Source organism: Salvelinus fontinalis, chromosome 8 (genome assembly GCF_029448725.1).
Source record: "Salvelinus fontinalis isolate EN_2023a chromosome 8, ASM2944872v1, whole genome shotgun sequence".
NCBI lineage: Eukaryota > Metazoa > Chordata > Actinopteri > Salmoniformes > Salmonidae > Salvelinus > Salvelinus fontinalis.
In genome coordinates, this window is record NC_074672.1 from 9647287 (window position 1) to 9660059 (window position 12773).

The 12773-nt window shown below is 44.1% G+C and overlaps 1 protein-coding gene across 1 annotated transcript; it reads left to right on the forward strand.

The window, feature by feature from the left end:
• The first annotated feature begins 82 nt into the window (after window positions 1–82).
• On the forward strand, window positions 83–12583 carry LOC129860500 (uncharacterized). The gene is made up of 14 exons (XM_055930924.1): window positions 83–233; window positions 576–684; window positions 867–1149; window positions 1426–2074; window positions 2221–2342; window positions 4412–4463; window positions 6127–6264; window positions 6458–6606; window positions 6872–6926; window positions 10283–10350; window positions 10536–10631; window positions 10754–11213; window positions 11407–11627; window positions 11886–12583. Exons 2-14 carry the CDS (start codon window positions 623–625, stop codon window positions 11958–11960), a joined length of 2430 nt encoding a protein of 809 aa, XP_055786899.1. The 5' UTR covers window positions 83–233; window positions 576–622; the 3' UTR covers window positions 11961–12583.
• The last annotated feature ends 190 nt before the right edge of the window (window positions 12584–12773 follow it).

A 12773-nucleotide genomic window follows, 5' to 3' on the forward strand; every position in this document is an offset into this window, starting at 1 on the left:
AGGAAATACGGCTCTTGAAAAAACTAGCGCAACGATTGGCTCATGGCGTTTCTGGTTTAACCAATAAAACAACTTGCTTTTTACAAACTGGAGCATGTTCAGGAAGTTTTGAGCTTGTCTTTTTTTCATGCCTCTTTTGTGTTGAAACAGAGAAAAGTCTTGGATATATTCATTATTTTGTTCGAAAACATTTTTTGAAGCAAGTAAACAATTCTCTATTTTGAAGTGTGCATGTGAGTACAGTCAGATTTTCTCTCTTGTCACGTTCAGATACCCAGAGAGCAAGCTGTCCTTTCTCTCAGGTAGCTCGCTTGAGGCTAGCAGTAACAGTACTGTTTAAATTGTTCAACGTTTTGTGGTGTTTTCTAAGGGATCCGAATATTTCAGTGGGTCTTTGCTTTATACGACAGCTACTAGGCTATCCAGCGAGTCATTAAACAAGTTAACTAGCTAACTGTAGCAAAGCAATTAAACAATGTGACAATGTGGTTACTGTTTTTGTCTCTAAAAAGCATATGCTCTTGCCAACTGTGTTAGCTAGCATGCTGAATTATGTTAACTAACATTTGGTTCAGGGTTTGTTATTTGCAGAATTCTGTTGAACCTCTCTGACTGAGCGAAGATGGATTCCTCTCCGATTCTGCGTCAGCATAGTCAGAACAAAATCCTGAACAACCATTCAAGGTAGGCCTACAGAGTATGGATAACTAACAAGTCAATTGTGCTTTATGTTGTTGGTCGCCGCTCCCTAATGATGCATGGCCACTGTTTATCAAGTACTGTTGATAAGTTAACCTGAATTAAAAACACTGTATAAACGGCCTGGAAAGTATATATGTCTGTCCACATTGACTGTCAATCTCCAGTCCAAACAGAATGAAGATCAACAGAATGACAGCAGACCCCAAACCAGGTTCTAAACACCCGTCTGTACCCCACCCTTGCAAACACCCCTCTGTACCCCACGGCCACCATTCCAAACGAGGGACTGAGAACAAAGTCCCAGCAGCAACCTCAGACAAAGACCCTAAGCCCCCTGTAAGACCACTGGGCATCAGCAGGCTGCCAGTGCTTGCTAAATCCTTGCCCCTTCAGACGCCCTCTGACTTCACCCAGTCACACAAGAGATGGGAGGAGAACTCTCTAGCGGTAAGAACTATAGATAGATTCTAAATACATAACCCAATTATATTTATGTGGTAAACCCATCGCTTCAAATGAAATGTATCACTGATTCTGGTCCCATATTAAGCCTAATTTCTGCATTAAAAAGCATGTGCGATGGGGAGTCTACATTGAAAGTGTTTCTTAACCAGGAATAGCCCTAACTTTGAGAAACCGGCCCTGAATGTGTATCTTGCTAGCATTACTGGCAGTGCTAAGGGATGTCATTTAAATGTTTTGTCCTTATCTGTTTTCCTAAAGGGTAAAGCAAAGAGGAAGAAGCCAAACACCAAGCCTGTACCTTTCAACTTCACCCATCCCAGAGCCAACCGAATGGGGGCCACGAACCAGAGGCCGCCGCTGGTTGCTCAAACCACCCAACCTGAAAATACTTTTAGCGCTGCTGCCAGCCATAAAATAAGACCCACGACGACAGCTAAACTACCCAGTTCTGTCCCACAAACTCATAACAAGGCCCGAACAAAGTCAACAGTAGAACTTTCTGCTCGACTCCCAACACTCGCACAACACTTGGCGGCCAGAAAAGAAGGTCCAGGGCTAGCAGGCATCTTGTCACATCACGATGGAAAAGAATGGAAGACTCATTGGCCCCAGGCTACCAGTGCTGCCACCTCCATGTCTTTGTCTCAACATCCGAAACCAAAGGCACAGTCTTCTTTAGACAATCCATTTCACGGATCTGGATCGGGACAGCTTGGTCTTTCCAGACCGCCCAGTTCATTTGGTCCTGGCTCAGGTCTTTCGTCCATTGCGTTCTCATTTAGCAGTGACTCCTCCACTACCTCAGCCAAGCTCACTGCCCTCAGTACGGAAGCCTGCAGGGGCCATTTGGACACGCTCAGCATCAAAGATCTTTCCGAGCCTGGCCAGTTACTAAGTAGCACCGCTGGTGAGTTCAGAGCTCATCATAGAGCTGCAGTGTCATGGTGTTTGTTCTCTCTCTCCCTTGTCTCTAGATTTTCTAGGTTTTTGTTATCTTTAGATTTAGATTTAGTTTTTGAAATTGTGTTCCATTGTCACTTGTGTGTGTTCCAGGACGTGTGGAGGCCTTCTCCTCTGACCCCTTTGCCCTACGTAGTATCCTGCAGAATGTCGGAGTCAATGCTGCTGGGGCTTCTATGTCTAGCCGTCCCTCTACAAAAGCCTATAACAACATGGTGAGTTGTCCTATGGTTCCTTTACACAGCAGACCTGGTACTCTATCAGATTGAGAGACACAGGAGAGTAGCGCTTCTTTGGTTATATACTCAACAAAAATATAAACGCAACAAAATCTGAATTTTTCCATATGCACAAAAATCTTCTCAAATTGTGTACAAATTTGTTTACATCCCTGTTAGTGAACATTTCTCCCTTGCCATGATAGTCCATCCAACTGACAGGTGTGGCATTTCAAGAAGCTGATTAAACAGCATGATTATTACACAGGTGCACCTTGTGCTAGGGACAATAAAAGGCAACTCTAAAAGGGAGAGTTTGGGCTACCATTACCTGTCTGTATTGTTTAGCATTAGGATACGTATTGTTATCAGTCCTTATAGCATAGGCATGTTCAGACACCCTGTCCTTGAGCCTTCTCTTAGTACGTCCTATGTAAAAGCACCCACATGGGCACTCCAGCCTGTACACCACATAGGTAGTGTTGACAAATGATTGAACTTTATAGGTTCCAGGTACACAAGTGTCCCTGAATGTATTTGTTTTTACAATATGATTGCAGTTACCACATGGAAGTTGCCTCTGAGCTTGGGGAGCCAACTTGGTTTAGTTACTAGGATGAGTTCGCTGCGCACCAACTTATCCTTGAGGGTAGGGGCCCTTCTGTAAGAGAATGCTGGGGGTTCAGTGAACACATCGCACAGAGTAGGATCACTTGCTTTTTGGCCATCAAGGAAAATGCTATGTCTGGCACAAACCCAACACCTCTCATCATCCCGAGAGCACCATCCCCACAGTGAATGGTGGTGGCAGCATCATGCTGAGGGTATGTTTTTCATTGGCAGGGACTGGGAAACTGGTAAGGATTGATGGATGGTGCTAAATACAGGGAAATTCTTGAGGGAAACCTGTTTCAGTCTTCGAGATTTGAGACTGGGACGAAGGTTCACCTTCCAGCAGGACAATGACCCTAAACATATTGCTAAAGCAACACTCGAGTGGTTTAAGGGGAAACAAATGTCTTGGAATGGCCTAGAACTCAGTACTTTTGATAATCTGTGGTATGACTTAAAGATCGCTGTACACCAACGAACCCATCCAACTTGAAGGAGCTGGAGCAGTTTTGCCTTCAAGAATGAGCAAAAATCCCAGTGGCTAGATGTGCCACGCTTATAGAGACATACCCCAAGAGACTTGCTGCTGTAAAGGGTGTCTCTACAAAGTATTGACTTTGGGGGGTGAATAGTTTTGCATGCTTAAGTTCTGTTTTTTTTGGTCTTGTTTGTTTCACAAGAAAATCATATTTTGCATCTTTAAAGCGGTAGGCATGTTGTGTAAATCAAATGATACAAGACCCCCAAAAATCTATTTTTATTCCAGGTTGCAAGGCAGCAAAATAGGAAAAATGCCAAGGGGGTGAATACTTTCGCAAGCCACTGTATTATTCTCCCTTCCTGTAAGATATATGTGGTTTATACATTTTTTGTTATCCAATCTTAAGTTTGGTAGCAAGAGCTCGTGTACACAGGTTTTTTCCTTTTATGATATTGGATTTCTTTTGTGGTGTTCCATTCTCGTTATGCCATGTTTATCTTTGTATCTTGAATATTTTCGTTACGTTTATTTTTTTTGCTTTATCAACTACATATGGTAATGAATTGAGTCACTTCCTGTGAGAGTTGGGATATACAACAGTTTGTCCACCACTATTCTTTGTCACCCTGATGAAGGCTGTTGTAGCCGCAAGGCATCGGTGTGTTTTATTCTTACCATTAGGCTTTTTTATTTTTGCACTACATGACAGTTAGTTGATTACTTCTGGAAGTTTGTTTGCACAAAGGCTGTTCCAGCATTGTTTACTATCCGGCATCAACTTATTTTTGTTTTGAGGTTGCCTGGCGCAATGGAACCAATAGAATAGTCATAGTAATCAAACACTCGTATTTGAAAGAAAACAAATAACAATTGAAGTGAACCCAGATCTGCAGGGTACTGACTGATGACCTTTCTGAGTTTGTGTGTCCAATATCAGTCTGTGAACTAACTTGAAGTGATCTTTCCTCTGCAGCCCCAGAGAGTGTCCATCATGAAGAGTCAACAGAAGACTGCACCCTCTGCAGGTCAGTGGTAGTAGTACTGGACATTTCCAAGCTGCATATATCGGTCTATGTACCGCTGATATAAACTCAGCAAAAAAAGAAATGTCCCTTTTTCAGGACCCTGTCTTTCAAAAGATAATTCGTAGAATTCCAAATAACTTCACAGATCTTCATTGTAAAGGGTTTAAACACTGTTTCCCATGCTTGTTCAATGAACCATAAACAATTAATGAAGATGCACCTGTGGAACGGTCGTTAAGACACTAACAGCTTACAGACAATTAAGGTCACAGTTATGAAAACTTAGGACACTAAAGAGGCCATTCTACTGACTCTGAAAAACACTTGCATGCTGCAAGGAGGCATGAGGACTGCAGATGTGGCCAGGGCAATAAATTGTAATGTTCATACTGTGAGAGGCCTAAGACAGCGCTACAGGGAGACGGGATGGACAGCTGATCGTCCTCAGTGGCAGACCACGTGTAACAACACCTGTACAGGATCGGTACATCTGAACATCACACCTGTGGGACAGGTACAGGATGGCAACAACAACTGCCCGAGTTACACCAGGAACGAATAATCCCTCCATCAGTGCCCAGACTGTCTGCAATAGGCTGAGAGAGGCTGGACTGAGGGCTTGTAGGCCTGTTGTAATGCAGGTCCTCACCAGACATCACCGGCAACAACGTCGCCTACGGGCACAAACCCATCGTTGCCGGATCAGACAGGAATGACAAAAATTGATCTTCACTGACGAGTCGTGGGTTTGTCTCATCAGGAGTGATGGTCGGATTCGTGTTTATCGTCAAAGGACTGAGCGTTACACCGAGGCCTGTACTTTGGAGCGGGATCGATTTGGAGGTGGAGGGTCAGTCATGGTCTGGGGCGGTGTGTCACAGCATCATCGGACTGAGCTTGTTGTCATTGCAGGCAACCTCAACGCTGTGCTTTACAGGGAAGACATCCTCCTCCCTCATGTAGTACCCTTCCTGCAGGCTCATCCTGACATGACAATGCCACCAGCCATACTGCTCGATCTGTGCGTGATTTCCTGCAAGACAGGAATGTCAGTTTCCTGCCATGGCCAGCGACGAGCCCGGATCTCAATCCCATTGCGCATGTCTGGGACCTGTTGGATCAGAGGGTGAGGGCTAGGGCCATTCCCCCCAGAAATGTCTGGGAACTTGCAGGTGCCTTGGTGGAAGAGTGGGGTAACATCTCACAGCAAGAACTGGCAAATATGGTGCAGTCCATGTGGAGGAAATGCACTGCAGTACTTAATGCAGCTGGTGGCCACACCAGATACTGACTGTTACTTTCGATTTTGACCCCCCCCCCCCACTTTGTTCAGAGACACATTATTCAATTTCTGTTAGTCACATGTCTGTGAAACTTGTTCAGTTTGTCACAATTGTAGAATCTTGTTATGTTCATACAAATATTTACACATGTTAAGTTTGCTGAAAATAAACGCAGTTGACAGTGAGAGAACGTGGAGTTTAACATTGACATTGAAGGCTATTTCCGTGTGGAAATGTTGCATGTAGCACCCCTTTAAAAACACAATTTGCACTGATCTGTTTGATTAGCCAGCCTATTCAAACTCCTACTCCAGCTCAATCTAAGGGCCTAGGACAGGCTAGCAAGTCTATAGCCTTGTATGTGCTTGAATTGTTTATAGGTCCTTTAAGATCTCTTCAGTTCTCCCCTGAGCCTTCAGCCCTCAACAGCATCCTTCAGAATGAAGGGGTTACCTACCCTCTGCAGGCCCAGAGAGTGTCCGTCATGAGAAGTCACCAGAAGACTGCAGCCTTGGCAGGTCCGTGGTAGTACTATCTTTGAGCACGTTTTGAAGAGCAAAGCTTAGAAATGCCTGCAATAGCTTACTACTGCTTCATAATCATGATGCAAAAATATTAATTGTAAAGGAGCTTTCTAGCTTCAACCAGTGCTAAAAGAAAGAAAAAAGTTAAACTAACAAGTTTGTAACCTTGTATGTGCTTGTGTTCCAGGTCCAGGACGGAGTGTCCCGTTCACCCCAGACCCCACGGCCCTAAGCAGCATCCTACAGAATGAAGGGGTGACGGCTGGGGGAATGCTGGGGGCCACACCACAACGCACCTCTGTCTGCCCCTCTGCCAGGGGGACCTCCATCTACACTGTGAGTAAATACTTTGATCGATAAATGTATTTAAAATGTATGATTTGATAATGCATATAAAGCCGCTCCAGCCAGGGTGAAAACAACTTTATATGCATTTCAATTAAGATTTAAAAGTCATTGCCATAGTACTGCCTCATGTCCCTATTTCTCATGTCATGTCTCCTTAGGGCTGCATGAAACAGGCAGCCACAGTTTACTGATGAGTATAGAGAGGCTTTAGGAATATAAACAGAATATTCACTGTGGTGCTTTACCTTTCCAGGCTCAGAGAGTACCTGTCACAAAGAGTTGCACTGAAGCATCTGGACGACCTCTGGGTAAGTTATACTGAACAAAAATATAAACGCAACATTTAACAATTTCAAAGATTTTACTCAGTTCCAGTTCATAGAAGGAAATCAGTCAATTGAGTAAAATTCAGTAGGCCCTAATCTATAGATTTCACATGACTGGGTCGGGGTGCGGCCATGGGTGGGCCTGGCAGGGCATAGGCCCACCCAATTGGTTGGATGTACTGCCAAATTCTTAAAAATGACGTCGGAGGCGGCTTTTGGTTAAGTTCTCTGGCAACAGCTCTGTTGTACATTCCTGTAGTCAACATGCCAATTGCACGCTCCCTCAACTAGAGACATCTGTGGCATTGTCTTGTGTGACAAAACTGCACATTTTAGTGGCCTTTTATTGTCCCCAGGACAAGGCTCACCTGTGTAATGATCTTGCTGTTTAATCAGCTTCTTGATATGCCATACCTGTCAGGTGGATGGATTATCTTGGCAAATGAGAAATGATCACTAACAGGGATTTAAACAATTTTGTGCACAGAATTTGAGGGAAAGATGCTTTTTGTGCACATGGAACATTTCTGGGATCTTTTATTTCAGCTCATGAAAAATGGGACCAACACTACCTGTTGCGTTTTATATATTTGTTCAGTATAGTTACAGTGCATTGGGAAAGTATTCAGACTTTTCCCACATTTTGTTACGTTACGGCCTTTTCCTCTTCAATCGACACACAATATCCCGTAATGACAAAGCAAAAACAATTTAGACATTTTTGCAAATGTATTAAAATAAAAAAACAGATGCCTTATTTACATATTCAGACCCTTTCCTCTGAGACTTGAAATTGAGCACAGGTGCATCCTGTTTCCATTGATCATCCTTGAGATGTTTCTACAACTTGATTGGAGTCCACCTGAGGTAAATTCAAATGACTGGAAATTATTTGGAAAAGCACACACCTGTCTATGTAAGGTCCCACAGTCGACAGTGCATGTCAGAGCAAAAACCAAGCCATGAGGTCGAAGGAATCGTCCGTAGAGCTCCGAGACAGGATTGTTGTCGAGGCACAGATCTGGGAAGGGTACCAAAAAATGTCTGCAGCATTGAAGGTCCCCAAGAACACAGTGGCCTCCATCATTCTTAAATGGAAATATTTATGGTCACTCTGACAAAGCTCCAGAGTTCCTCTGTGGAGATGGGAGAACCTTCCAGAAGGACAACCATCTCAGCAGCACTGTAGCAATCAGGCCTTTATGGTAGAGTGGCCAGACGGAAGCTACTCCTCAGTAAAAGGCACATGACAGCCCGCTTGGAGTTTGCCAAAAGGCTCCTAAAGGACTTTGACCATGAGAAAAAATATTCTTTGGTCTGAATGACAAGCGTCATGTTTGGAGGAAACCTGTCCCCATCCCTACGGTGAAGCATGGTGGTGGCAGCATCATGCTGTGAAGATGTTTTTCAGTGGCAGGGACTGGGAGACTAGTCAGGATCGAGGGAAAGATGAACAGAGAAAAGTAAAGAGATCCTTGATGAAACCTGCTTAGGACTTCAGACTGAGGCCAAGGTTCATCTTCCAACAGGACAACAACCCTAAGCACACAGCCAAGATAACGCAGGAGTGGCTTCAGGACAAGTCTCTGAATGTTCTGGAGTGGCCCGCCCAGAGCCCGGACTTGAACCCGATCAAACATTTCTGGGGACTTGAAAATAGCTGTGCAGCATCGCTCCCCATACAACCTAACAGAGCGTGAGATGATCTGCAGAGAAGAATTGGAGAAACTCTCCAAATATACAGGTGTGCCAAGCCTGTAGCGGCATACACAAGAAGACTGTAATCGCTGGCAAAGGTGTGCTACGACTGTAGTATGGGGTTGTCTTACCCAGCTATCTTAAGAGGAATGCACCAGATTGTAAGTCGCTCTGGATAAGAACGTCTGCTAAATGACAAAAATGTAAATGTTCAAATGTTATGGCTGTCTTATAACTTGATTTGAGCCCAATACTACATACCTGGTTTGAGGAGTTAGTGAGGTATCTTTGGTCAACCGGTACCACCAAAGTGGCTCACCTTTTTAGCCAGGTACATTTCTATGGCAACGAATCCTTAAGAACTAACTTGCTCCAGGGCAGGCTAACTCCATTTATCCTGAATGAAGTGTGAGCTGCGAGTTGAGGACCAATGAAATCCGATTCCCTCCCTATCGCAAAGATTGCTTCATTATCCCCTTCATTTAAGGAAGAAGACTGATTGAGTATTCTCTTTTTTGTGTTAAATGTTAAAATACCTATCACATTTAGTAATGACAGAATGCATTTGAATCTTCATGCACAGTAAAACCTTTTATATGACTTAAGTTACAAGCCTGCTAGAGTTAGCGGTCCTCTGGGGGGTATCCTATGAAGCAAGCTAGATCTACTGAGGGTTTTCTAAAGCTAACCAGCTCCAGTTAATTTCACATTCCAGCTCAGGCTTCTTCCTTACTACGACGGGGAATACTGCTTGTCCGCCTGCCGCTGACTCTCGCAGGCTTGTAACTGCTTGTGCACGTGGCTAGTCGACGCCGCACGTGGCTAGTCGAACACGACTCTGAGGCAATGCTGAAACGTCAATCCATGGGCGAGTCAGTGACACATTTTAATTTGTGCCGAAATCAAAAGAAAATGTATCATGCAAATTCAGCAGGCTATGGTGTGAAATAAGAGTGTTCTTGTGCCATCTTCATTGTATTACATTTACATTACATTTAAGTCATTTAGCAGACGCTCTTATCCAGAGCGACTTACAAATTGGTGCATTCACCTAATGACATCCAGTGGAACAGCCACTTTACAATAGTATTACGTATTACTTATCGTTAATGCCGTCTTTGGGGTGCTTATCAATGCACAAGCACCTTTTTTCCCCCACTCCTTTCGATATTTGTATTACATTGCGTGAAGTTTAAAATGGATTCTGTTGTTACTGAATGTGTAATGTGATATATTTTAACATCACTTTTTTTGCACGCAAAAAACATTTGAGTAATAAAATATTGAATAATTCATCTTCCTCAAATGAAGGGGATGATGACGCAATCTTTGCAACAGGGAGTGAATCTGATTGGTCTTCTATTTGCGTTTGTCATCTCATTCAGGGTAATTAGAGTTAGTTAGCTCTGAAGGATTCGTTTCCATAGACATGTACCTGGCGAAAACGTGAGCCACTTTCGTATGATTTATTATTATTTTATTTATTTAATCCTGATTTTGAAAGCAAGGTAACTTTGGTCAACTCAGATAACTCCACAAACCTGCTTCGTAGGATACCCCTCTGCTCTGTCTTTGTGTTATGAAGTAGTCTGTCGCTGTCCGTCTGTCAATATGATCTATCTGTCTGTCCCTCTCGTCAGTGATGCCAGTCGGCCAGAAGTGGACACCCCAGCGGGTCCCTGACACCAGGCATCAGCCCATGTCCATGGTAAGTATGTTACAGTACACTTTCACTCGTATGTCCATGGTCTGTATGTAGAGTTTTTTGATTTTGAACTGTCAACACTAAAGTGGCACCTTCTCAGCATATGTTGCCCATGGTGGAATCAAACTGACAACCCTGATATTGCCAGCATCATAGATGCTATAACTCACTGAGCCATCTTCTTTCAGGGGAGGCACCTGTCTGCCCACCGGACCCCCTACGCATGCTCTCCTAGACTCTGGGGCCTCCAGGGCCACAACCGAGATCTGGAGACACACAAGGAGGTGAGGACGAAGGCTTACTAATGGAATATATAAATATCCTACACCACATGACTGAATTAGGTTGCTAACGTCTATTTCATAATGTTGAGTCACTTAAGTCATTGAGTGCGTGTTTGTGACAGGAGGTTGTTCAGCGATTATTCAAGGAGACGGACCAAGAGGAGGAAGATAGGATAGACAACAGGGAGCTGGTCGAAGACCCTACTGAGACCCGAGCAGACAAGGACCAGGAGGAGGAGGAGGAGGAAAATAACACGGGAACAGGACTCCAGACCTTCTTTCAAGCCCCACACAGGGAATCTGTCATTTTCTTCTCAACGGGGAAGAAGCTGCTCAGAGCAGCTCCAGCACAAGAACAGGAGAGCCCTGTGGCTGGATTTCTGGAGCGAGGTGGGCCACTGGAGAAGTGTTGGCCTGGGGCCAGAGCTTCAGCACAGGGGACTGTCCTTGAGCTCCTGCTACATCCAGTCAGACCCTCGTCTGGACCAGAAACTCTATCCACGGTTGCTACTGCAGCCATAGCATCAGGCTTGACCAGGCTAGCCAACCCCTCAGCCTTTGTCCCCCTGAGTCATCCCAGAGGTAGGACTGCTGAGACAATTTATCTTTTGATACTACTTGTAGCTGGGCTGGCTCAGTAGAGTGGGCAGAATCCATTGATAGATAAACATCTGATAGTTCTTATCCCATTGATGCAAAAAAGTGCTTAATAAATACATTTGATTGACTGACCTCGGTCCTCTGAATGTCTAACCAGTAACCTGTGTCGTTGCAGGTAGTATCATCATCCCAAAGAGCGGCGCTCTGAGTTCTGCTGCAGCCTTGCTCCGCCGGCGCCTCCCCCCTCTGCAGGAGCTACGTCTGGATGAGGAGGTGGCTACCTACACCACCACCTCCCCAGCCCCTCCCTGCTCCTCCATGGCTACCTCCTCCTGGCCCGTGCAGACCCGCTGTGGAAACCCTGTGGCAGCAGCCCTGTATCTGCAGGACTACACTGTAAGTTTGGTATCATCGTTTAATTTACATGTTAGTACTACAGGCATTTAGCCCATCTATAGCATCGGTTTCTAAGATTCCTCCAGTAGTCGGGTGATGAACAAGACTTGGAAGGATGGCATCGTGAGACCTTCCTACCTATTGATGAGGATTCATGTTCATTGTCCAATAATCAGAAGAGCATCATTGATCATTTTGTGATAGTTAAAAGTCAATTGAAACTCTTTTCCTGTTCTTCCCTTCCTTTCTCCCCTTCAGAGTTTTCGGTCAATCATCTTGGACCCCTCGTCTGCTCTTTCCTCCCCCTGCTCCTCTCCTCTACAGGAGAGATGATGGCTGTTGCACTGAGAATGTTTCTCTTCTTTTTTTGTCTGGTCTAGTTTACTGATAAGACACTGTAAAAATGACGGATTGTTAAGCAAAGACTTGAAGGAGTGTATGTATGTACAGGTAACTGCCAAAATAAAGGAAACACCAACATAATGTGTACATTGGCATACTGTAGATTCTACAAGTGTCTGGAAGTCTGTTGGAAGGATGCAACACCATTCTTCCACGAGAAGTTCTATCATTTGGTATTTTGATTTTGATGCTGGTGGAAAAGGCAGGCTCAGATGCCACTCCAGAAGCTCCTATAAGTTTTCAATTGTGCTGAGATCTGATGACTGAGATGGCGTATGGTTTACAGGCTCAACAAACCATTCAGTTACCACTCGTGCTCTGTGGATGGGGGCATAGCCATGGTAGCCAAAATGACCTGCCCAGAATTTTTACAGTGCAGTCAGTTAGTATTCAGACCCCTTGACTTTTCCCATGTTTTGTTACGTTACAGCCTTATTCTAAAATTGATCAAATATTTTTTTTTCATCCATCTACACACAATACCCCATAATGACAACGCAAAAACTGTTTTTTGAAAATGTATTACAAATAAAAAAAACGATACTTTTTATTTACGTAAGTATTCAGCCCCATTGCTATGAGACTTGAAATTGAGCTAAGGTACATCCTGTTTCCATTGATCATCCGTGAGATGTTTCTACAACTTGATTAGAGTCCACTTGTGGTAAATTCAATTGATTGGACATGATTTGGAAAGGCACACACCTGTTTATATAAAGTCCCACAGTTGTCAGAGCAAAAACC